The 25,858-nt window shown below is 56.6% G+C and overlaps 1 protein-coding gene across 5 annotated transcripts in view; it reads right to left on the reverse strand.

Annotated features, from left to right (window-relative positions):
* Positions 1–20,284, reverse strand: part of EMSY (EMSY transcriptional repressor, BRCA2 interacting) — a 287,649-nt gene extending 267,365 nt beyond the window's left edge. For 4 of the 5 annotated variants that reach the window (XM_075337584.1, XM_075337581.1, XM_075337582.1 and 1 more), the window contains exons 1-3: positions 20,019–20,284; positions 16,095–16,194; positions 15,772–15,846 (exon numbers count right to left, since the gene is read on the reverse strand). In XM_075337584.1, coding sequence (XP_075193699.1) covers positions 15,772–15,846; positions 16,095–16,194; positions 20,019–20,088 — 245 coding nt within the window. In that variant the 5' untranslated portion in view covers positions 20,089–20,284. The remainder of the gene's footprint in view (positions 1–15,771; positions 15,847–16,094; positions 16,195–20,018) is intronic. The other variant, XM_075337583.1, reaches the window with a different exon arrangement.
* Positions 20,285–25,858: the final 5,574 nt, after the last annotated feature.

Genomic DNA, 25,858 nt, shown 5'->3' on the forward strand with positions numbered 1-25,858 from the left:
CTTCTTGGTGAGGTCCGTCAAGGGCTTTGCCAGGCTACTATAGCGTGGAACAAACCTCCTATAGTACCCGGCGGTCCCCAAGAAGGACATCACCTGCTTCTTGGTCCTGGGGGTGGGCCAGGATGCGATGGCCTCCACTTTCTCAGGCTCGGGCTTCAGTGTTCTCCCACCTACCCGGTGACCGAGGTACTGGACCTCGCTCATGGCCAGCTGACACTTTCCCGGCTTGATGGTCAAACCTGCCTGGTGGATCCGCCTGAGCACCTGTGCTAGATGCTCTAGGTGGTCCTCCCAGGTGGGACTGAAGACGGCAATGTCATCCAGGTACGCGGCCGCGTACCCTTCAAGTCCCTTGAGCAGGGTGTTGACCATCCGCTGGAAAGTGGCAGGGGCATTCCTCATCCCGAATGGCATCACCGTGGACTCGTACAGTCCAAATGGGGTAATAAAGGCAGAGCGTTCCCTGGCCTTGCGAGTCAGGGGGATCTGCCAATATCCCCGGCTCAGATCCATGATGGTCAGGTACTGAGCCCCGGCCAACTGATCGAGCAGGTCATCGATGCGTGGCATTGGGTACGCATCGGCGACCGTGACAGCATTGAGCCCCCTGTAGTCCACGCAGAACCGAGTGGTTCGGTCCTTCTTAGGGACGAGGACTACAGGCGAGGCCCAAGCGCTGTTGGATGCCTGGATCACCCCCAGCTTCAGCATCTCGTCAATCTCCTGGCGCATGTGTTGCTGCACCTCCAGGGAGACCCGATATGCTGAACGCCGGATCGGGGGATGATCCCCAGTGTCCACGGGATGGACAGCCAAGTCAGTCCTTCCGGGCTGGTTGGTAAACAACCCCCGGAAGGGGAGGAGGGTGGCCCACAGCTGGGACCGTTGGTCCTCCAAGAGCTGGTGGCCAACCTCCACATCCTCCATGGATCCGCCTGCCCTAACCTGGGCTAGCATATCCAAGAGGGTTTCCGCTTCTCCCTCCTCGGGCAGGTTGCACACGGGGAGCGCACATGCCTCCCGCTCATGATGTGCCTTCATCATGTTCACATGGAAGGGCTTCCGCCTTCCACGGGCAGGGTCCAGGGTGACCAGGTACGTCACAGGGTTGAGCTGCTGGTACACGAGGTATGGGCCTTCCCAGGCTGCCTGAAGCTTGTCCTGTGGTACGGGGACCAGTACCCACACCTTTTGACCCACTTGGTAGGTCCTCTCACAAGCGTTCTGGTCGTACCAACGCTTCTGATCGGCCTGGGCTTGAGCCATATTGTCGTGTACCAGTTGCGTCAAGGCCTGCATTTTGTCCCGGAAGCGCATGACATACTCGATAACCGACACTCCAGGGGTGGCCAAATCCCCTTCCCAAGCCTCTTTCACCAGAGCCAGGGGGCCCCGCACACGTCGCCCGTACAGGAGCTCAAACGGTGAGAATCCTGTTGAGGCCTGTGGAACCTCCCGGTAAGCAAATAACAGGTGTGGGAGATACCGCTCCCAGTCACGCCCATGGGAGTCGACCAACATCTTAAGCATCTGCTTTAAGGTGCCATTGAACCGCTCGCACAGGCCATTAGTCTGTGGATGGTACGGGCTGGCCACCAGATGTCGCACCTGGACTTGCTTACAGAGGGCCTCCATCAGCTGGGACATGAATTGGGTCCCCCGGTCAGTGAGCATTTCCTGGGGAAAACCCACTCGGGAGAAAATCTCCAGCAATGCGGTGGCCACCTTGTCAGCCCGAATGGACGACAAGGCCACTGCTTCTGGGTACCGGGTGGCATAGTCCACTACCGTCAGTATGAAGCGTTTCCCGGAGCTGCTGGGGATGGCCAGCGGGCCGACCAGATCCACAGCCACCCTCCTGAAAGGCTCATCGATGATGGGCAGAGATACCAGTGGGGCTTTGGGGCGTGGCCCCGCCTTCCCCACTCTCTGACAGGTTTCACACGAACGGCAGTAGGCAGCCACATCGGCCCCCATTTTTGGCCAGTAGAAATGCTGGTTTAACCTGGCCTTGGTCTTAGCGATCCCTAGGTGTCCGGCCATCGGAATCTCATGTGCGATCCGCAACAACTCCGTCCGGAACGGATAGGGTACCACCAACTGTCGGTCCCTGGGCCACGCCTCCGGTGAACCCTGCTGGACCGTGGCCCGGTACAGCCGTCCTTGGTCCCAGACCACTCGCTCCGGGTCCGAGTCCGAGGGAGGCTGTGCCGCCTGCTCCTTAAGAGCTTTCAGGCTGTCGTCAGCTTCTAACGCTGCCTGAAACCCCTGACTAGATGTGGCCAGAATCGACGAGACTGTCACATCTTCAGTCAGTACCCCGGGACCTGTGTCCTGGCCTCCACCTGACTCGGCTGCCACTTGGTCAGAAGGGGAAGAGCTATCGGACCTCCGGGAGGCCCCTTGGCTTCCAGCACTCCCACTGCGGGTGACAGCGGCCACAGCCGCTGCGACCGTGGGTCGTGCCTGCTCCTCCTCCGTTCCTGACCAAGTCGCCGGTTCAGGCAGACCGACCTGGCTTCCTGACACCCCGGTTGTGGGGGAACCATGCACCGAGATCTTACCTGGGAGCACTTCCGCTCCTGGACCGGCCCCAATCTCACCTGCCTGTTCCCCTCCTGCAGCAACAGAACCCCGCTGTGAAATCTCTGGGGACCCCACATTTGCTGTGGTAGCCCCCACCCCACACACTGGTCCCCCCCCTGCAGCACCCTGCTCTCTGCTTATCCCTGCAGAGGGCAACAGATCCCAGCTCACAGGCTGGTTACTTGTAGAGGCATTGTCACACCTTTCTCTGACCCCCTCCCCTGTCACAGCTGCAGCTGTGTGTGTGTCTATGGTGTCTATGCAAGCAGAAATATCAGAGTTCACTCCCCCCTCTCTCACATCATTCATAGATAACACATTAACATTGTTAGGAGTCATGTCAGTACGGGCTGAAGGTTCAGCCCTTGGGGGGGGCCCAAACTGGGAGGTTATCTGCCCCAAATCTGTCCCAAGTAGCACGTTTGCAGGGATCCGATCAGTTACCCCCACCTCCCTCACCCCTCGCCCTGCGCCCCAGTCCACATAAATGTCAGCAACAGGCAGCGCCGGGTCAATGCCTCCAATCCCGGAGACAGCGAGGGTTTTTCCCGGGATCAAGTCTTGGGGGGACACCATGTCAGGCCGCACCAGAGTCACCTCCGAGGCGCTGTCTCGCAGTCCTATGGTCACAGACCGGCCGACGGTGACAGGTTGGAAGCTGTCCAGGGACCTACCACCACCCCCACCCACACAATACACCTTGGGCGGCCCTTGGGACGGAGCCGGGGCCTTGGGACGCTGAGGGCACATGGCCTTGAAGTGTCCAGGTAGGTTGCACTGGTGGCACCGTCTTGGTTCTGCCACGGGCCTGGAGAGGGGAGTTGAGGGGGACACCCCCTGCAGTCTAGGGGCAGGTGGGGCAGTCGTAGAATTCATCTTACCCCCTCTCCAGGTGCTGCTGGTGGCTGCTCTCCTGGCCTCAGGAGCCCGATTGTTGGTGTAGTCATCGGCCAGGGCAGCTGTAGCCGTGGATCCCTTTGGCTTCTGGTCTCGGATGAACTGGCGGAGATCCTCAGGGCAGTTCCACAAGAGTTGCTCCGTGATGAACAAGTCCAGGATCTCCGGTCCGGTGGAAAGCTGCAGGCCTTGGGTCCAGTGGTCGGCAGCTCGGGCAATTGCCCGCCGGTGGTCAGCCCAGGAGTCCTTTGGTCCCTTTTGCAGGGTCCGGAACTTCTTGCGGTAGGACTCCGGAGTGAGGTTGTACTGTTGGATCAGGGCCCGCTTGATGGTGTCGTAGCCCTGATCTGCCTCAGCAGGCAAGTCCCCAAGGATATCCAGGGCCTTACCCCTTAGACGGGGGGTCAGGTATTTGGCCCACTGATCCTTGTCCAGATGGTGCTGCAAGCAAGTCCGTTCAAAAGCAGTCAGGAAAGAGTCCAAGTCTCCATCCTTCTCCAGCACTGGGAAGTCCTCAACATGGACCTTTGGAAGTTTGGTGTCTTGAAGGTCACGTGTGGCTGATGAGGGCCGGAGCTGAGCTAGCTGCAGCTGGTGGTCACGGTCTGCCTGTTGCCGTCGCTCTTCACGTGCTGCTTGCCGCTCCGCAGCCTCACGCGCTGCTTGCCGCTCCGCAGCCTCAGCGTCACGCGCCGCCTGCCGCTCTGCCCTGCGCTCTGCCAGGAGTTCCTTGTAGCCCTCCTGGTCTCCAGCCTGGAGAAGGGCCATAGCCATTTGAAGAAGGCTATCCGAGCCTCCCAGGCTCGGTGGAATGGCACGTGGTGATCTGCGGCCCGCTGCGGAGCCTGGTGATTCACTGTCCATTGCAGAGCGGAGGGCTGGCATCTGGCTCGTTGAGGACCCTTGGGCGAGCTCCTCCTCATTTTGTCCAGCAGTGCCAGGTTGTGCGATGTCCTCTGCAGAGCTGTACTCTGGCGTCGGGCTCTTGGAGGGCTCGTGGACAACCTCCTCATCGTCTCTGGCCTGAGCATCGGCCATTCCTTTGGCTTTGCTCCTGGTGCTCTCAGCCATTCTTGCAGACTTTGGTCACTGACACAGAACTGACACCTGATGCCTCCACACACCTTACAGTATCTGCACTCTGACACTCTAGTGTTGAGCTAGTCTGAAGACCCCAGCAGCCACAGCTGCTGCAGGCAGTCTTTAGTGTCTGGGAGTATGGGTCTCACACTCACACACACTATTATCTCGATCCCACCGCTATGCCACCAATATGTCACAAACCACCGGGGGGGTCACTCAGAAATCCCCCGCGCTGGCTACCAGTACGTCACAATCGGGGGGTAACAAGTGGGGGTCACCCCTCCTTTATACCTCCCGACCGACAGACAGAGCACGTGACGCGCTCTCTAGCGCCCCTCTTATAGTCAGGCCAATTATGGAATTGCCCGACAATAAGCAAGGAGGCCGCTATACTACTTATGCCGATTATTGAAGGGTCCCCAGTGAGAGTAGGGTATATATTCCCCCGACCTCCGCGGGCGGAATATATAAAACCTCCCCGAATCTCACTGGCCTCCCCACAATAATCCTTGGCACAACTCGCTGCCACCAACCGCTTCACGGTAACTATTAGCCGAACACACAGACGTGGGATTCAAGATCGAGATAACAGAACAGCCCAAGATTAATTATATAATTTAATCAGCCTAAAGCACACTAGAAACTACAATATATACAATAGGGAATCTACAGAATATACATATGTCAGAGTACAGTTACAATCAAAGCATGGGTTACAAACAGGCATACACAGTTCCAGCAGTTACCTTGTGCGTCTGGCCACAGGGGGGCGCTGTAGACCAGGTTTCCAGGAACTCCCACAGATGTTTCCTACACGTGACCCCCAGCGAAAGAACCCTGGAAAATGGCCGAAGTAGGGTTATCAACCTGGGCAAATCCAGGTCCCCTCCTACCTTAGTGACCTCAGAGGGAGCACTGCTCCACCCCTGGCTGGAGTTATGGACAAAATCCACAACATGGAATATGGCCATAACTTGGCCTGGGAGCGTCGTAGGCGGACGCCAATGCTCTCATTGTGACAGTTATGAATTTAGCTACAGAATGAGAGGACTCATGACTTGTCTACTAGTTCCCCATTGGCTGATATCACGCCTGGGGTATTTCCCAAGCTCCCGCTCCCATAAAAAGGGTGTGCCAGCATCGTCCGCATGCGGAGACACCATTTTTATGGTTGCCATATTTATCGGAAATATGGCTTGCGAGATATGAACCATTTTTTACTGGAGTCGTTCTGTCTGGATACTTCCAAGCTTGCTAATTAGATAGCAGCTCCTACCACAGGGTCACGGCAGGGAGTCCTCCTGTGTCCATTGTTCCCACATCATCTCATCTCCATATCACAGGAGATGGCCATGGAGGTGTAACACCTTCACAGATGCTGGACATTGAGAACAAGAAGGGAGGGGGTCACTGCCAGGGAGTGATGAGCGATTATGACTGGAAGTCATAATTCATAGCGCCGAGACTTGCCCTTTAAGGGAGCCGAGCGACAAACCTTTTTCTAACCCAGATTGGAGGAAAGAAAGAAGGGTAGGTAATGCAAATGGCCAGGGAGACACTCTCTGAGCAGAGCACCAGGATAAGAATATCCTCCACGTTCTGTGGTAGATCTTAGCAGACGTGGGCTTCCTAGCCTGTCTCATGGTGGCAACGACCCCTTGGGATAAGCCTGAAGACGCTAGGATCCAGGACTCAATGGCCACGCAGTCAGGTTGAGGGCCGCAGAATTCCGATGGAAAAACGGCCCTTGGGACAGTAAGTCTGGTCGGACTGGTAGTGCCCACGGTTGGCCGACCGTGAGATGCCACAATTGGGGCTTGCCCGAGCCTCGAAAGGACCGAAACCTCGACTGCCACTTTTTCTGTTGAGGTTTACTTGCTCTGGGCTGTGGTAAGGAAGAGTCCTTACCCTTGGACTGTTTTATGATTTCAGCCAATGGCTCACCAAACAGTCTGTCTCTAGATAATGGCAAGCTGGTTAAGCATTTTTTGGAACCAGCATCTGCTTTCCAGTCCTTTAACCATAAGGCTCTGCGCAAAACCACAGAATTGGCGGCCGCCATAGAGGTACGGCTCGTAGATTCTAGGACAGCATTGATAGCATAAGTCGCAAACGCAGACATTTGCGAAGTTAGGGACGCCACCTGTGGCACTGCTGGATGTATGATAGCATCCACCTGTGCTAAACCAGCTGAAATAGCTTGGAGTGCCCACACGGCCGCGAATGCTGGAGCAAACGACGCGCCGATAGCTTCATAGACAGATTTCAACCAAAGGTCCATCTGTCTGTCGTTGGCATCTTTAAGTGAAGCGCCATCCTCTACTGCGACTATGGATCTAGCCGCAAGCTTGGAAATTGGGGGATCCACCTTTGGGCACTGGGTCCAGCGTTTGGCTACTTCAGAGGGAAAAGGATAACGGGTATCCTTAGAACGCTTAGAGAAACGCTTGTCTGGATGAGCGTCGTGCTTCTGGATTGATTCTCTGAAGTCAGAGTGGTCCAAAAAAGCACTTAATTTACGCTTGGGATACAGGAAATGGAACTTCTCCTGCTGTGCAGCTGCCTCCTCTGCTGAAGGAGCTGGAGGAGAAATATCCAACAATTGCCGATATAAGGTCATTAACCATGGCGTCACCCTCAGGGGCATCCAGATTGAGAGGGGCCTCAGGATTAGAATCCTGATCACCGTCCTCAGTCTCATCACAGAGAGATTCTTCTCGCTGAGACCCTGAGCAGTGTGATGACGTGGAGGGTCTTTCCCAGCGAGCTCGCTTAGGCTGCCTGGGACTGTCATCTGAGTCAGAGACTTCAGCTTGTGATGCTTGAGACCCCCTTGAAGTACGGATTAGTTCCAACTGAGGGGGACCAGAGAGCATAGCCACAGCAGTGTCCATGGTCTGAGGAACTGGCCTGGCCTGCAAGGTCTCCAGGATTTTTGTCATAGCCTCAGACATTTTATCAGCAAACACTGCAAAGTCTGTCCCCGTCACCGGGGCATGGTTCACAGGCGTCTCTGCCTGGGCTACCACCACATTAGGCTCTGGCTGACGAAGTGCCACTGGGACTGAACATTGCACACAATGTGAATCATTGGAGCCTGCCGGTAGATCAGCCCCACATGCAGTACAAACAGTGCACACAGCCCGTGCCTTGGCAGCCTTGCGTTTTGCGGATGACATGTTGCTGCCTCCTCAGAGCAGTACAGGGTGTCCAGCCAAGAAGCGACCTACAGTGCAACTATATATATATATATGGTACCAAGACAAAAGTACACTATATATCACTGAGGCACTAGTGGGGCCAGCACTACTGTGCAGCTTACCGCCCGCTTAGGAGCAGTGTGTGGACGCCAGAAATCCCTCTAGTCTGGGTCTCCCAGAGCCTGCTGCCTCTCCCCAGCCAGATCGCATGTGTAATGGCTGCCGGCGTCTTGTGGAGAGGGGGGGCGGGCCCTGGGCGTACACCGACGAAGAGCGGGAAGTCTGCTTCCCCTTGTGCCTAGTGAGAGGGCTGGAGCATGTAAATAAAGCTCCAGCCCTCGGCGCTGCCTATTGAGCAGCGTCTCTCCCCTACCCTGATTGACAGGGTGGGGGCGGGAACGAAGCGGCGCTAGGCCGCAGAAGCCGGGGGCTAAAGTTAGAAGCGCCGCCGCCGTAAAAGCGCGGTCGGCGCAAAGGCCCCGGCGCACCACAAGTCGCAGCTGCGCCGCCGCTCCAGGAGCGGTCGGCGCAGTAGTTCCCAATACACAACGTCACTCAGCAAAGCTGCAGTGACCTAACCCCCAGCGTACAGCGCCACTGTCCCCGGCGCACTACAACGCTCAGCAAGCCCTGAGAGTGTCCGTGCCTGCCGGGGACACAGAGTACCTGAAAGTTGCAGGGCCTTGTCCCTGAACGGCACTCCCGCTCCACATCCAGCAGGTTCTATGGGTCTGTGGATGGAGCCCGGCCCCAGGGCTTGGGGGCCGGCAAGATCCCACTTCCACAGAGCCCTCCAGGGGATGTGGAAGGAAAACAGCATGTGGGCTCCAGCCTCCGTACCAGCAATAGGTACCTCAACCTTACAAGCACCAACCGCGGGTGAGAAGGGAGCATGCTGGGGGCCCTATATGGGCCCTCTTTTCTTCCATCCGATAGAGCCAGCAGCTACTGCTGACTACAAACAGTGGAGCTATGCGTGGATGTCTGACCTCCTTCGCACAAAGCAGAAAACTGGTGAGCCAGTGATCCCACTGGGGGTGTATAGCCAGAAGGGGAGGGGCCTTACACTTTTTAGTGTAATTGCTTTGTGTGGCCTCCGGAGGCAGTGCTATACACCCAATCGTCTGGGTCTCCCAATAGAGCGCCGAAGAAAGCAGAGTTCTCCAGAGCTGCATTCACAATTCGGCAAGCTTCAGAACTGAAATCGCAAGAGAAGTTGCTGGCACTGAGCACCAGTTCAGCAGTTAACATCATACTGTAGACTTATATGCATAACATGCTGAGTTTTCCAGAGCTGTATTCACAATTCTGCAAGCTTCAGAGCAGAAATCTCAAGAAAAGGCACTGGCACCGAGCTCAGTTTAGCCGTTGATAAGTGCAAATCTGTTGCCAAACCGTCAGTAAGTTTGTCAACAGACTTACACTTATCCGATGCTAAACTGAGCTTCGTGCCGATGCCTTTTCTTGAGATTTCAGCTCTGAAGCTTGCAGAATTGTGAATGCAGCTCTGGAGAACTCAGCATTTTATGCATTTAAGACTACAGTATATTAACTACTAAACTAAGCTCAGTGCCTTTTCTTGAGACTTCATAACCCCCCCACACCTGACTCCCACTGGTATTGCTTCCTGGATCGCACCCCTTGGAAATCCCTTCTCAGCCAATCACTGATTTAGGCAGGGGATGGGCAAAATAGAAAGTGAAGACCAGTAGGAACTGGGGGAGCAGAATTGGGACCTGCAGGGGATAATCTCATTACTTTAAACCCGTCGCAGCCCAAAGAAGGGAATTTTGTTACTTACCGTAAATTCCTTTTCTTCTAGCTCCTATTGGGAGACCCAGACGATTGGGTGTATAGCACTGCCTCCGGAGGCCACACAAAGCAATTACACTAAAAAGTGTAAGGCCCCTCCCCTTCTGGCTATACACCCCCAGTGGGATCACTGGCTCACCAGTTTTAGTGCAAAAGCAAGAAGGAGGAAAGCCAATAACTGGTTTAAACAAATTCACTCCGAAGTAACGTCGGAGAACTGAAAACCGTTCAACATGAACAACATGTGTACCCGAAAAACCACCAAAAATCCCGAAGGACAACAGGGCGGGTGCTGGGTCTCCCAATAGGAGCTAGAAGAAAAGGAATTTACGGTAAGTAACAAAATTCCCTTCTTCTTCGGCGCTCCATTGGGAGACCCAGACGATTGGGACGTCCAAAAGCTGTCCCTGGGTGGGTAAAGAAATACCTCATGTTAGAGCTGCAAGACAGCCCTCCCCTACGGGGAGGCAACTGCCGCCTGCAGGACTCTTCTACCTAGGCTGGCGTCCGCCGAAGCATAGGTATGCACCTGATAATGTTTGGTGAAAGTGTGCAGACTCGACCAGGTAGCTGCCTGGCACACCTGTTGAGCCGTAGCCTGGTGTCGTAATGCCCAGGACGCACCCACGGCTCTGGTAGAATGGGCCTTCAGCCCTGATGGAACCGGAAGCCCAGCAGAACGGTAGGCTTCAAGAATTGGTTCTTTGATCCATCGAGCCAGGGTGGCCTTGGAAGCCTGCGACCCTTTGCGCTTACCAGCGACAAGGACAAAGAGTGCATCCGAGCGGCGCAGGGGCGCCGTGCGGGAAATGTAGATCCTGAGCGCTCTCACGAGATCCAACAAATGTAGATCCTTTTCATACCGATGAACTGCATGCGGATAAAAAGGAAGGCAAGGAGATATCCTGATTAAGGTGAAAAGAGGATACCACCTTAGGGAGAAACTCCTGAATGGGGCGCAGCACTACCTTGTCCTGGTGGAACACCAGGAAAGGAGCTTTGCATGACAGCGCTGCTAGTTCAGACACTCTCCGAAGAGACGTGACCGCTACCAGAAAGGCCACTTTCTGTGAGAGTCGAGAAAGTGACACATCCCTCAGGGGCTCGAAAGGCGGCTTCTGGAGAGCAACAAGGACCTTGTTTAGATCCCACGGATCTAACGGCCGCCTGTACGGAGGTACGATATGACACACCCCCTGCAGGAACGTGCGCACCTGAGAAAGTCGCGCTAGACGCTTCTGAAAAAACACGGATAGTGCCGAGACTTGCCCTTTAAGGGAGCCGAGCGACAAGCCCTTTTCCAACCCAGATTGCAGGAAGGAAAGAAAGACAGGTAACGCGAATGGCCAGGGGGATACTCCTTGTGCAGAGCACCAGGATAAGAAAATCTTCCACGTTCTGTGGTAGATCTTAGCAGAAGTGGACTTCCTAGCCTGTCTCATGGTGGCCACGACCCCTTGGGGTAATCCTGAAGACGCTAGGATCCAGGACTCAATGGCCACACAGTCAGGTTCAGGGCCGCAGAATTCCGATGGAAAAACGGCCCTTGGGACAGTAAGTCTGGACGGTCTGGTAGTGCCCACGGTTGGCCGACCGTGAGATGCCACAGATCCGGGTACCACGACCTCCTCGGCCAGTCTGGGGCGACGAGTATGACGCGGCCGCAATCGGATCTGATCTTGCGTAACACTCTGGGCAAGAGTGCCAGAGGTGGAAACACATAAGGGAGCCGGAACTGCGACCAATCTTGCACTAAGGCGTCTGCCGCCAGAGCTCTTTGATCGCGAGACCGCGCTATGAAGGTCGGGACCTTGTTGTTGTGCCGAGACGCCATTAGGTCGACGTCCGGCACCCCCCAGCGGCGGCAGATTTCCTGAAACACGTCCGGGTGAAGGGACCATTCCCCTGCGTCCATGCCCTGGCGACTGAGGAAGTCTGCTTCCCAGTTTTCTACGCCCGGGATGTGAACTGCTGATATGGTGGATGCTCTTTCCTCCACCCACATCAGAATCCGCCTGACTTCCTGGAAGGCTTGCGGACTGCGTGTCCCTCCTTGGTGGTTGATGTATGCCACCGCTGTGGAGTTGTCCGACTGAATTCGGATCTGCTTTCCTTCCAGCCACTGCGGGAAGGCTAATAGGGCAAGATACACTGCCCTGATTTCCAGAACATTGATCTGAAGTGTGGACTCCTGCTGAGTCCACGTCCCTTGAGCCCTGTGGTGGAGAAAAACTGCTCCCCACCCTGACAGACTCGCGTCTGTCGTGACCACTGCCCAGGATGGGGGTAGGAAGGATCTTCCCTGTGATAATGAGGTGGGAAGAAGCCACCATTGCAGAGAGTCCTTGGCCGTCTGAGAAAGGGAGACTTTCCTGTCTAGGGAAGTTGTCTTCCCGTCCCATTGGCGGAGAATGTCCCATTGAAGTGGGCGCAGGTGAAACTGCGCGAACGGGACTGCCTCCATTGCTGCCACCATCTTCCCTAGGAAGTGCATGAGGCGCCTTAAGGGGTACGACTGACCCTGAAGGAGAGACTGCACCCCTGTCTGTAGTGACCGCTGCTTGTCCAGCGGAAGCTTCACTATCGCTGAGAGAGTATGAAACTCCATGCCAAGATACGTTAGTGATTGAGTCGGTGCCAGGTTGGACTTTGAAAAGTTGATGATCCACCCGAAAGTCTGGAGAGTCTCCAGCGCAACATTCAGGCTGTGTTGGCATGCCTCTTGAGAGGGTGCTCTGACAAGTAGATCGTCTAAGTAAGGGATCACCGAATGTCCCTGAGAATGCAAGACTGCTACCACTGCCGCCATGACCTTGGTGAAAACCCGTGGGGCTGTCGCCAGACCAAATGGCAGAGCTACGAACTGGAGATGGTCGTCTCCTATCACGAAACGTAGAAAACGTTGGTGCTCTGTAGCAATCGGCACGTGGAGATAAGCGTCCTTGATGTCTATTGATGCAAGGAAATCTCCTTGAGACATTGAGGCAATGACGGAGCGGAGGGATTCCATCCGGAACCGCCTGGCGTTCACATGCTTGTTGAGCAGCTTTAGGTCCAGAACAGGACGGAACGAGCCGTCCTTTTTTGGAACCACAAAGAGATTGGAGTAAAAACCTTGCCCTTGTTCCTGCAGAGGAACAGGGATCATCACACCTTCTGCTTTTAGTGAGCCCACCGCCTGCAGAAGGGCATCTGCTCGGTGGGGACGTGGGGAGGTTCTGAAGAACCGAGGCGGAGGACGAGAACTGAATTCTATCCTGTACCCGTGAGACAAAATGTCTGTTACCCACCGGTCTTTGACCTGTGGCAGCCAAATGTCGCAAAAGCGGGAGAGCCTGCCACCGACCGAGGATGCGGAGGGATGAGGCCGAAAGTCATGAGGCAGCCGCCTTGGAAGCGGTTCCTCCGGTTGCTTTCTTGGGGCGTGAATGAGCCCGCCAGGAATCTGAGCTCCTTTGCTCCTTCTGAGTCCCTTTGGACGAGGAGAATTGGGTCTTGCCGGAGCCTCGAAAGGACCGAAACCTTGACTGCCACTTCCTCTGTTGAGGTTTGCTTGATCTGGGCTGGGGTAAGGAGGAGTCCTTACCCTTGGATTGCTTAATGATTTCAGCCAATTGGTCACCAAACAGTCTATCCACAGATAGTGGCAAGCTGGTTAAACATTTTTTGGAAGCAGAATCCGCTTTCCATTCCTTTAACCACAAGGCTCTGCGCAAGACAACAGAGTTGGCAGACGCAATTGAGGTACGGCTTGTAGAGTCCAGGACAGCGTTGATAGCGTAAGTCGCAAACGCAGACATTTGCGAGGTTAGGGACGCTACTCGCGGCACTGCTGGACATATGATAGAGTCCACCTGTGCCAGGCCAGCTGAAATAGCTTGGAGTGCCCACACGGCCGCGAATGCTGGAGCAAACGACGCGCCGATAGCTTCATAGACAGACTTTAACCAAAGGTCCATCTGTCTGTCATTGGCATCTTTAAGTGAAGCCCCATCTTCCACTGCAACTATGGATCTAGCCGCTAGCCTGGAGATTGGGGGGTCCACCTTTGGACACTGGGTCCAGCGTTTGACCACGTCAGGGGGAAAGGGATAACGTGTATCCTTAAGACGTTTGGAGAAACGCTTATCTGGATAAGCATGATGTTTCTGGACTGATTCTCTGAAGTCAGAGTGGTCCAGAAAAGTACTCAGTTTAGGCTTGGGATACCTGAAATGGAACTTCTCCTGCTGTGCCGCTGCCTCGACTATTGATGGCCCCTATAAGGTCATTTACCATGGCGTCACCATCAGGAGTATCCAGATTGAGAGCGGTTTCAGGATTAGACTCCTGATCCCCCTCCTCTGTCTCATCATGTAGAGACTCCTCTCGCTGAGACCCTGATCCGCGTGATGACGTGGAGGGTCTCTCCCAGCGAGCACGCTTAGGCTGCCTGGGACTGTCATCTGAATCAGAGCCCTCAGGCTGAGATGCCTGGGACCCCCTTGAAGCACGGATTAACTCCAACTGAGGGGGACCGGGGAACGTTGCCGCAGCAGTGTCCATGGACTGAGGAACTGGTCTGGCCTGCAAGGTCTCTAGGATTTTTGTCATAGTGACAGACATCCTGTCAGCAAAAACTGCAAACTCTGTCCCCGTCACCGGGACAGGGTTCACCGGCGACTCTGCCTGGGCCACTACCACCATAGACTCCGGCTGACGAAGTGGCACAGGGACCGAACATTGCACACAATGGGGGTCATTGTAACCTGCCGGTAGATTAGCCCCACAAGCGGCACAAGCAACGCTCACAGCCTGTGTCTTGGCACCCTTGCGTTTTACAGATGACATGTTGTCGTCTCCTCAGAGCAATTGGGGTATACAGCCAAGAAGCGACCTTACAGTGCAAAATATATATATATATATATATGGTACAGAGAAAAAAGTACACAAATATAACACTGTGGCACTAGTGGGGGCCAGCACTTAAGTGCTGCTTACCGCCCGCTTAACGCGGGTGTGTGGTCGCCAGAAATCCCTTGTCTGAGTCTCCCAGAGCCTGTGTCCGTTCTCCAGCCAGACTGCATGTAAGAATGGCTGCCGGCGTCCTGTGGAGAGGGGCGGGCCCTGGGCGTGTGCAGACAAAGAGCGGGAAACCTGCGTCCCCCTGTGCTCAGTGAGAGGGCTGGAGCATGTAAATAAGGCTCCAGCCCTCGGCGCTGATTAATCGTACAGCGTCTCTCCCTTGCCCTGATTGACAGGGTGGGGGCGGGAACGAAGCGGAGCTAGGCCGCAGAAGCCGGGGACTAAATTTATAAGCGACGCCGTCGTAAAAGCACGGTCGTCGCTAAGTCCCCGGCGCACTACAAGTCGCAGCCGCGCCGCCGCCTAGGGGCGGCCGGCGCGGCAGTCCCCAACACATAAAGTCACCCAGAAAAACTGTAGTGACTGTAACCCCAGCGCGCAGCGCTACCGTCCCCGGCGCACTAGCACACCCAGCAAGTCTGGAGTGTGCGCGGCCTGTACATACGGGGACACAGAGTACCTTAATGTCGCAGGGCCTTGTCCCTGAACGGTACCCAGCTCCGTATCCAGCAGGTTCCATGGGTCTGTGGATGGAGCCCGGCCTCAGGGCTTGGGGGCCGGTAAGATCCCACTTCCTCAGAGCCCCTCAGGGGGATGGGGAAGGAAAACAGCATGTGGGCTCCAGCCTCCGTACCCGCAATGGGTACCTCAACCTTAACAAACACCGCCGACATAAAGTGGGGTGAGAAGGGAGCATGCTGGGGGCCCTATATGGGCCCTCTTTTCTTCCATCCGATATAGTCAGCAGCTGCTGCTGACTAAACAGTGGAGCTATGCGTGGATGTCTGACCTCCTTCGCACAAAGCAGAAAACTGGTGAGCCAGTGATCCCACTGGGGGTGTATAGCCAGAAGGGGAGGGGCCTTACACTTTTTAGTGTAATGCTTTGTGTGGCCTCCGGAGGCAGTGCTATACACCCAATCGTCTGGGTCTCCCAATGGAGCGCCGAAGAAAACAATTTTCATCTCCTGGAGATCCTGTTTAACCTTCCTTGTGCTCCAGAGCTGCATCCATAATTCTGCTACTGACTCAACTATTTCCCCGAAAACCAAATCCACGATGTATGAATCAACTTTTTGAAATTACGCAAATAAATAAATCCGCGACTTTTGGATGAGACGTGTACTCACTTGTGAGCGATGGTAGTGAGGCGCTCATCGTTCACAGCTCTGCGGACCTCCGCGCGATGCCGCTCCGTGGAGATGCTGCGGACAAATAAGATTGGACATGGTAAGGGCAATGGAAGGGATATGCAACGGTGGGACAACCCCTTTAAAATAGGTTCAATTATGTAAAATTGCGTCATGACAGCTTGTGTCCATTAGGGGGCAGCACTTTACATGGAGAAATCAGTGACTTCTGACTGACGGCTCCGATGTGAGACTTTCTCCATTTTCTTACCTTACAGCAGCCGGGAAAAAATAAATATACGAGACAAGGTTAAATCACTCACCTCAAAACTTTAGAAAGTTCCCCAAGAAGCTCCTTCTTCTCCTTACTGAGGTCGCCCTGTGCTCGGAGGGCACTGATCACACCCGCATACGCCTCCAGCTCTGGCCGAAAAATAAAGAAAAACCATCAGAAGAAAAACCTGGCTGTGTCAGGGCTCAGGATTGATCACATTCCACTCCAGAGCTGCAAACACAATTCTGCTTCCCATTAGATGCTCCTTTTGTTTCCTCTACAGAGCCTGGAATATCAAGAGTTTCCCAGAATTCAGATCTCCAGGATTTGATGCTGAACAGAAGCAGAGGATGTTGGGAGATTTCAGCTCCGGTTTCTGCACAGTCACTGAAGATCACTGCACTCAGCGTCTCCTCAGCCGGAGACAGAAGACAGTGACTCATCAAAAGAAGAGGCGCTGCAGGCGAACGCACAGCTGATCAGCTCCGAGATTAGAGGATATTATGGAGCATCGGACAGCATGAGCGCAAACATTCACCTCCCCCCCCCCCCCCCCGAGCAAAGGCCCAGGCCCCTCCCCCCCACCGAGCAAAGGCCCTGGCCTCCCCCCCCCTCTCAAGCAAAGGCCCAGGCCTCCTCCCCCCCACCCCCGAACAAAGGCCCAGGCCTCCCCCCCACCCCCCTCGAGCAAAGGCCCAGGCCTCTCCCCCCACCCCCTCGAGCAAAGGCCCAGGCCTCTCCCCCCACCCCCTCGAGCAAAGGCCCAGGCCTCTCCCCCCACCCCCTCGAGCAAAGGCCCAGGCCTCTCCCCCCACCCCCTCGAGCAAAGGCCCAGGCCTCTCCCCCCCACCCCCTCGAGCAAAGGCCCAGGCCTCTCCCCCCACCCCCTCGAGCAAAGGCCCAGGCCTCTCCCCCCACCCCCTCGAGCAAAGGCCCAGGCCTCTCCCCCCACCCCCTCGAGCAAAGGCCCAGGCCTCTCCCCCCACCCCCTCGAGCAAAGGCCCAGGCCTCTCCCCCCCACCCCCCTCGAGCAAAGGCCCAGGCCTCTCCCCCCACCCCCTCGAGCAAAGGCCCAGGCCTCTCCCCCCCACCCCCTCGAGCAAAGGCCCAGGCCTCTCCCCCCCACCCCCCTCGAGCAAAGGCCCAGGCCTCTCCCCCCCACCCCCTCGAGCAAAGGCCCAGGCCTCTCCCCCCACCCCCTCGAGCAAAGGCCCAGGCCTCTCCCCCCCACCCCCTCGAGCAAAGGCCCAGGCCTCTCCCCCCACCCCCCTCGAGCAAAGGCCCAGGCCTCTCCCCCCACCCCCTCGAGCAAAGGCCCAGGCCTCTCCCCCCACCCCCTCGAGCAAAGGCCCAGGCCTCTCCCCCCACCCCCTCAAGCAAAGGCCCAGGCCTCTCCCCCCCACCCCCTCAAGCAAAGGCCCAGGCCTCTCCCCCCACCCCCTCAAGCAAAGGCCCAGGCCTCTCCCCCCACCCCCTCAAGCAAAGGCCCAGGCCTCTCCCCCCCCCCCCCTCAAGCAAAGGCCCAGGCCTCTCCCCCCCCCCCCCCCCTCAAGCAAAGGCCCAGGCCTCTCCCCCCCCCCCTCAAGCAAAGGCCCAGGCCTCTCCCCCCCCCCCCTCAAGCAAAGGCCCAGGCCTCTCCCCCCCCCCCCCCTCAAGCAAAGGCCCAGGCCTCTCCCCCCCCCCCCCCTCAAGCAAAGGCCCAGGCCTCTCCCCCCCCCCCCCCTCAAGCAAAGGCCCAGGCCTCTCCCCCCCCCCCCCTCAAGCAAAGGCCCAGGTCCCACCCCCCTCAAGCAAAGGCCCAGGCCTCCCCCCCCTCAAGCAAAGGCCCAGGTCACTGAAGAGCCCACGCGTTTTGGAGTCTAAATTGCATCTTAGAAATTAGTATTTCTGGTCTAAAAACTGACAAATCATGTGTAACACCAGAGAGAGGAAAGCACCGGCCACAGCCGAATCATCAAATCCAGCCGCACTGCCCACACACAGTGCAACTACCGGGACCCCTCGCCCCCGGTGTATAACCTCCTGCCCGAGCCACCCCCACTGTATATAATGTGCAGCCCCTGTTACCACCCCAATGTATAACCTTCAGCAGATGCTGCCCCCACCATATATAACATCCAGCCCCCATCACCTCCTCCGCTCCCACCAGGGTAACCAGTCCGTCCATGACATTTCTCCTCCTGAATCTTCCCCATATCCTGTGAGTGATATTACTGAGAAGTGGAAGGGACCGCACCAACTCAGTCATGAAATGGAGACCCCGTAATATTACAGAGCGGGGGGCTGAGCAGCTGCAGCCAGACGTCGCCAAGCACAGCGCCGCGCGTCACCAAGCACAATGCCGAGCCGCTCGTCGCCAAGCACAATGCCGAGCCGCTCGTCGCCAAGCACAATGCCGAGCCGCACGTCGCCAAGCACAATGCCGAGCCGCACGTCGCCAAGCACAATGCCGAGCCGCACGTCGCCAAGCACAATGCCGAGCCGCACGTCGCCAAGCACAATGCCGAGCCGCACGTCGCCAAGCACAATGCCGAGCCGCACGTCGCCAAGCACAATGCCGAGCCGCACGTCGCCAAGCACAATGCCGAGCCGCACGTCGCCAAGCACAATGCCGAGCCGCACGTCGCCAAGCACAATGCCGAGCCGCACGTCGCCAAGCACAATGCCGAGCCGCACGTCGCCAATCACAATGCCGAGCCGCACGTCGCCAATCACAATGCCGAGCCATACATCACCAAGCACAATGCCGAGCCGTACGTCGCCAATCACAATGCCGAGCCATACATCACCAAGCACAATGCCGAGCCGCACGTCGCCAAGCACAATGCCGAGCCGTACGTCGCCAAGCACAATGCCGAGCCGTACGTCGCCAAGCACAATGCCGAGCCGTACGTCGCCAAGCACAATGCCGAGCCGTACGTCGCCAAGCACAATGCCGAGCCGTACGTCACCAAGCACAATGCTGAGTGTCGGATGGAGAGGTGTAAAACCGCCACCACTGGACTCTGGAGGAGACGTGTTCTGTGCAGTGACAGATCGCACTTCTCTATCTGCGTCTGATGGAGGGGTCTGGGTTTGGTGATGGAGGACGTTCCCCCCCTGACTGCATTGTGCTGCTGTACAGACGGTGGAGGAGGAGGATGCTCGGGCTGTTATCTGGGGGCGGCCTCTTTGCTCCAGTGATGGGAAATCTTAATCTTCAGCACAAGACATTGTGGACAATTGTAGCTTAAGCTTTGTGGGAACAGTTTGGGGAAAACCCTTTTCTCTTCCCCATGACTGTGCTCAGTGCACAAGCTCCATACAGACATGACGCCGCATAGACCCGGACCCCAGCCCCATCCAACACCTATAATGGAGGCTGTGACCCCGGCCTCCCCCATATCAGCGTCACCTCACAAATGGATGAAGGGGCAAAAATTCCCACAGACTCCTCCAAAATCTTACAGAAATCCTTCCCAGGAGAGCGGGAGCCGTTATATCTGCAGAGGGGCGAGTCCATATTATATCTATATAAATAACACAGGTCAGAGAAGCTCCTGGAGGGGGATGTGGAGGGGGCACTTACTTTTCTCCATATTGTATATACTTGACCCCCACTCCCCCCTCTTCATTCCTCAAAATTATCCAAAAAAAAAAAAATGGCAATTTCCAGCTTTAATATGAAAGAAGCAGGAAAAAAATGGGGGGCGCTATCCTGTAATGATAGCACCATCAGCGCCTGATACCAGAGAGCAGCAGCGCTTAGGCTGGAGACAGTGATACAATAACAGTGTGAATGTCGCTCTGGCCGCAGACGCGCGCCCTCTGCCGGAGCGGCGCCCGCACTACACCTGAAATGTTTACAATCAGACAGGCTGGGTGCTGACGTCAGAAGGGGGCGTGCCTCGCTCAATCCACACACAAAAGCAAGACGCGCATGCGCAGTCGTAAATAGAGAGAAATAACGGAATAACGGGAGGAAAAAAAGTACCGAGTTTCCGGAGGATCCTTTTACATTCATCTCGGCTGAAGTCCAGGAGAGTGGGCCACACCACTGGCATCCTGACCCACCGCAGTCACACAGCCCTGGCGGGGAGAACACTACAAGGCATCACTCCCTGCAGCGCCTCACAGGCAGTGAGGGGTCTCCGGATAATCCTATCACTGTGGACGTTTCTCCGGCGATAGCGTACAAGGCACACCGAGCGCTGCAGCCAGCACAGATCCGGTGGGTTTGACTGCGGCTCCCGCTGTCAAGATGGCGCGCCGGTGACACCCGCGCATGCGCGCAGGACGACGGGAATTGTAGTCTTCGTACCTGATTGGCTGGGTTTGTCGATGACGTAAGCAAATCATAAAGAAAAGAGGAGTCGGCGCCTGAAAAGCTTAGTACGGAAGCCGGAAAGGGACAAACAGTGAGTCTGCGACAGCGACCTCTGGCGGGGTGTTCCGATTTTGGAGGACTGAAACTAGAGAAAAAAAACAAAGAGCGAGGATGGGGGAGAAATTCTGGCCAAACCTCCGCGGCAACCAGTGTGTGAAGGGAGGAGGAAGCTGCCGCATAGTGCACGGAATGAAGAAGGCGGCCACATAGTGCGAAGAGACAGGGAGGCGGCCACATAGTGCGAAGAGACAGGGAGGCGGCCACATAGTGCGAAGAGACAGGGAGGCGGCCACATAGTGCGAGGAGACAGGGAGGAGGGGGGCACATAGTGCGAGGAGACAGGGAGGAGGGGACCACATAGTGCGAGGAGACAGGGAGGAGGGGACCACATAGTGCAAGGAGACAGGGAGGAGGGGGACCACATAGTGCAAGGAGAGAGTGAGGAGGGGACCACATAGTGCAAGGAGACAGGGAGGAGGGGACCACATAGTGCGAGGAGACAGGGAGGAGGGGACCACATAGTGCAAGGAGACAGGGAGGAGGGGACCACATAGTGCAAGGAGACAGGGAGGAGGGGACCACATAGTGCAAGGAGACAGGGAGGCGGCCACATAGTGCATGGAGACAGGGAGGCGACCACATAGTGCGAAGAGACAGGGAGGCGGCCACTTAGTGCACGGAATGAAGAAGGCGGCCACATAGTGCGAAGAGACAGGGAGGCGGCCACATAGTGCACGGAATGAAGAAGGCGGCCACATAGTGCGAAGAGACAGGGAGGCGGCCACATAGTGCGAAGAGACAGGGAGGAGGGGGGCACATAGTGCGAGGAGACAGGGAGGCGGCCACATAGTGCAAGGAGACAGGGAGGCGACCACATAGTGCATGGAGACAGGGAGGCGGCCACATAGTGCAAGGAGAGAGGGAGGCAGCCACATAGTGCGAGGAGACAGGGAGGCGACCACATAGTGCATGGAGACAGGGAGGCGGCCACATAGTGCATGGAGACAGGGAGGCGGCCACATAGTGCAAGGAGAGAGGGAGGCGGCCACATAGTGCGAGGAGATAAGGAGGCGACCACATAGTGCATGGAGACAGGGAGGCGGCCACATAGTGCATGGAGACAGGGAGGCGGCCACATAGTGCAAGGAGAGAGGGAGGCGGCCACATAGTGCAAGGAGAGAGGGAGGCGGCCACATAGTGCAAGGAGAGAGGGAGGCGGCCACATAGTGCAAGGAGAGAGTGAGGCGGCCACATAGTGCAAGGATACAGGGAGGCGACCACACATAGTGCAAGGATACAGGGAGGCGACCACACATAGTGCGAGGAGACAGGGAGGAGGGGGCCACATAGTGCGAGGAGACAGGGAGGAGGAGGTCACATAGTGCAAGGAGACAGGGAGGCGACCACATAGTGCATGGAGACAGGGAGGCGACCGCATAGTGCATGGAGACAGGGAGGCGGCCACATGGTGCAAGGAGACAGGGAGGCGACCACATAGTGCATGGAGACAGGGAGGCGGCCACATAGTGCAAGGAGAGAGTGAGGCGGCCACATAGTGCAAGGAGAGAGTGAGGCGGCCACATAGTGCAAGGAGACAGGGAGGCGGCCACATAGTGCAAGGAGACAGGGAGGCGGCCACATAGTGCAAGGAGAGAGGGAGGCGGCCACATAGTGCAAGGATACAGGGAGGCGACCACACATAGTGCGAGGAGACAGGGAGGAGGGGGCCACATAGTGCGAGGAGACAAGGAGGCGACCACACATAGTGCGAGGAGACAGGGAGGAGGTCACATAGTGCGAGGAGACAGGGAGGAGGAGGTCACAGTGCAAGGAGACAGGGAGGCGGCCACATAGTGCAAGGATACAGGGAGGCGGCCACGTAGTGCGAGGAGACAGGGAGGCGGCCACATAGTGCGAGGAGACAGGGTGGAGGCCACATAGTGCGAGGAGACAGGGAGGAGGCCACATAGTGCGAGGAGACAGGGAGGAGGCCACATAGTGCGAGGAGACAGGGAGGAGGCCACATAGTGCGAGGAGACAGGGAGGAGGCCACATAGTGCGAGGAGACAGGGAGGAGGCCACATAGTGCGAGGAGACAGGGAGGAGGCCACATAGTGCGAGGAGACAGGGAGGAGGCCACATAGTGCGAGGAGACAGGGAGGAGGCCACATAGTGCGAGGAGACAGGGAGGAGACCACATAGTGCGAGGAGACAGGGAGGAGACCACATAGTGCGAGGAGACAGGGAGGAGACCACATAGTGCGAGGAGACAGGGAGGCGGCCACATAGTGCATGGAGACAGGGAGGCGGCCACATAGTGCAAGGATACAGGGAGGCGGCCACATAGTGCGAGGAGACAGGGAGGTGGCCACATAGTGCGAGGAGACAGGGAGGCGGCCACATAGTGCGAGGAGACAGGGAGGTGGCCACATAGTGCGAGGAGACAGGGTGGAGGCCACATAGTGCGAGGAGACAGGGAGGAGGCCACATAGTGCGAGGAGACAGAGAGGAGGCCACATAGTGCGAGGAGACAGGGAGGAGGCCACATAGTGCGAGGAGACAGGGAGGAGGCCACATAGTGCGAGGAGACAGGGAGGAGGCCACATAGTGCGAGGAGACAGGGAGGAGGCCACATAGTGCGAGGAGACAGGGAGGAAGCCACATAGTGCGAGGAGACAGGGAGGAAGCCACATAGTGCGAGGAGACAGGGAGGAAGCCACATAGTGCGAGGAGACAGGGAGGAGGCCACATAGTGCGAGGAGACAGGGAGGAGGCCACATAGTGCGAGGAGACAGGGAGGAGACCACATAGTGCACGGAGAGAGGGAGGCGGCCACATAGTGCACGGAGAGAGGGAGGCGGCCACATAGTGCGAGGAGACAGGGAGGCGGCCACATAGTGCATGGAGACAGGGAGGCGGCCACATAGTGCATGGAGACAGGGAGGCGGCCACATAGTGCATGGAGACAGGGAGGCGGCCACATAGTGCAAGGAGAGAGGGAGGCGGCCACATAGTGCGAGGAGACAGGGAGGCGACCAGCCGACCACATAGTGCATGGAGACAGGGAGGCGGCCACATAGTGCATGGAGACAGGGAGGCGACCACATAGTGCATGGAGACAGGGAGGCGGCCACATAGTGCATGGAGACAGGGAGGAGGGGGCCACACATAGTGCGAGGAGACAGGGAGGAGGGGACCACATAGTGCAAGGAGACAGGGAGGCGGCCACATAGTGCAAGGAGACAGGGAGGCGACCACATAGTGCATGGAGACAGGGAGGCGGCCACATAGTGCATGGAGACAGGGAGGCGGCCACATAGTGCGAGGAGAGAGGGAGGCGGCCACATAGTGCGAGGAGACAGGGAGGCGACCACATAGTGCGAGGAGACAGGGAGGCGACCACATAGTGCATGGAGACAGGGAGGCGGCCACATAGTGCATGGAGACAGGGAGGCGGCCACATAGTGCAAGGAGAGAGGGAGGCGGCCACATAGTGCAAGGAGAGAGGGAGGCGACCACATAGTGCATGGAGACAGGGAGGTGGCCACATAGTGCATGGAGACAGGGAGGCGGCCACATAGTGCAAGGAGAGAGGGAGGCGGCCACATAGTGCAAGGAGAGAGGGAGGCGGCCACATAGTGCAAGGAGAGAGGGAGGCGGCCACATAGTGCAAGGAGAGAGGGAGGCGGCCAGATAGTGCAAGGAGAGAGTGAGGCGGCCACATAGTGCAAGGATACAGGGAGGCGACCACACATAGTGCAAGGATACAGGGAGGCGACCACACATAGTGCGAGGAGACAGGGAGGAGGGGGCCACATAGTGCGAGGAGACAGGGAGGAGGAGGTCACATAGTGCAAGGAGACAGGGAGGCGACCACATAGTGCATGGAGACAGGGAGGCGACCACATAGTGCATGGAGACAGGGAGGCGACCACACATAGTGCGAGGAGACAGGGAGGAGGAGGTCACATAGTGCGAGGAGACAGGGAGGAGGAGGTCACAGTGCAAGGAGACAGGGAGGCGGCCACATAGTGCAAGGATACAGGGAGGCGGCCACATAGTGCGAGGAGACAGGGAGGTGGCCACATAGTGCGAGGAGACAGGGAGGAAGCCACATAGTGCGAGGAGACAGGGAGGAGGCCACCAGAGCACGTGACTCGCTCTCTAGCGCCCATCTTATAGTCAGGCCAATTATGGAATTGCCCGATGTCACAAACCACCGGGGGGGTCACTCAGAAATCCCCCGCGCTGGCTACCAGTACGTCACAATCGGGGGGTAACAAGTGGGGGTCACCCCTCCTTTATACCTCCCGACCGACAGACAGAGCACGTGACGCGCTCTCTAGCGCCCCTCTTATAGTCAGGCCAATTATGGAATTGCCCGACAATAAGCAAGGAGGCCGCTATACTACTTATGCCGATTATTGAAGGGTCCCCGGTGAGAGTAGGGTATATATTCCCCCGACCTCCGCGGGCGGAATATATAAAACCTCCCCGAATCTCACTGGCCTCCCCACAATAATCCTTGGCACAACTCGCTGCCACCAACCGCTTCACGGTAACTATTAGCCGAACACACAGACGTGGGATTCAAGATCGAGATAACAGAACAGCCCAAGATTAATTATATAATTTAATCAGCCTAAAGCCACACTAGAAACTACAATATATACAATCGGGAATCTACAGAATATACATATGTCAGAGTACAGTTACAGATAAAGCATGGTTTACAAACAGGTATGCAATTCAATCAGTTACCTTGTGCGTCTGGCCACAGGGGGGCGCTGTAGACCAGGTTTCCAGGAACTCCCACAGATGTTTCCTACACGTGACCCCCAGCGAAAGAACACTGGAAAATGGCCGAAGTAGGGTTATCAACCTGGGCAAATCCAGGTCCCCTCCTACCTTCGTGACCTCAGAGGGAGCACTGCTCCACCCCTGGCTGGAGTTATGGACAAAATCCACAACATGGAATATGGCCATAACTTGGCCTGGGAGCGTCGTAGGCGGACGCCAATGCTCTCATTGTGACAGTTATGAATTTAGCTACAGAATGAGAGGACTCATGACTTGTCTACTAGTTCCCCATTGGCTGATATCACGCCTGGGGTATTTCCCAAGCTCCCGCTCCCATAAAAAGGGTGTGCCAGCATCGTCCGCATGCGGAGACACCATTTTTATGGTTGCCATATTTATCGGAAATATGGCTTGCGAGATATGAACCATTTTTTACTGGAGTCGTTCTGTCTGGATACTTCCAAGCTTGCTAATTAGATAGCAGCTCCTACCACAGGGTCACGGCAGGGAGTCCTCCTGTGTCCATTGTTCCCACATCATCTCATCTCCATATCACAGGAGATGGCCATGGAGGTGTAACACCTTCACAGATGCTGGACATTGAGAACAAGAAGGGAGGGGGGCACTGCCAGGGAGTGATGAGCGAT

The sequence above is a fragment of the Anomaloglossus baeobatrachus genome, chromosome 2, assembly GCF_048569485.1.
Source record: "Anomaloglossus baeobatrachus isolate aAnoBae1 chromosome 2, aAnoBae1.hap1, whole genome shotgun sequence".
Taxonomy (NCBI): domain Eukaryota; kingdom Metazoa; phylum Chordata; class Amphibia; order Anura; family Aromobatidae; genus Anomaloglossus; species Anomaloglossus baeobatrachus.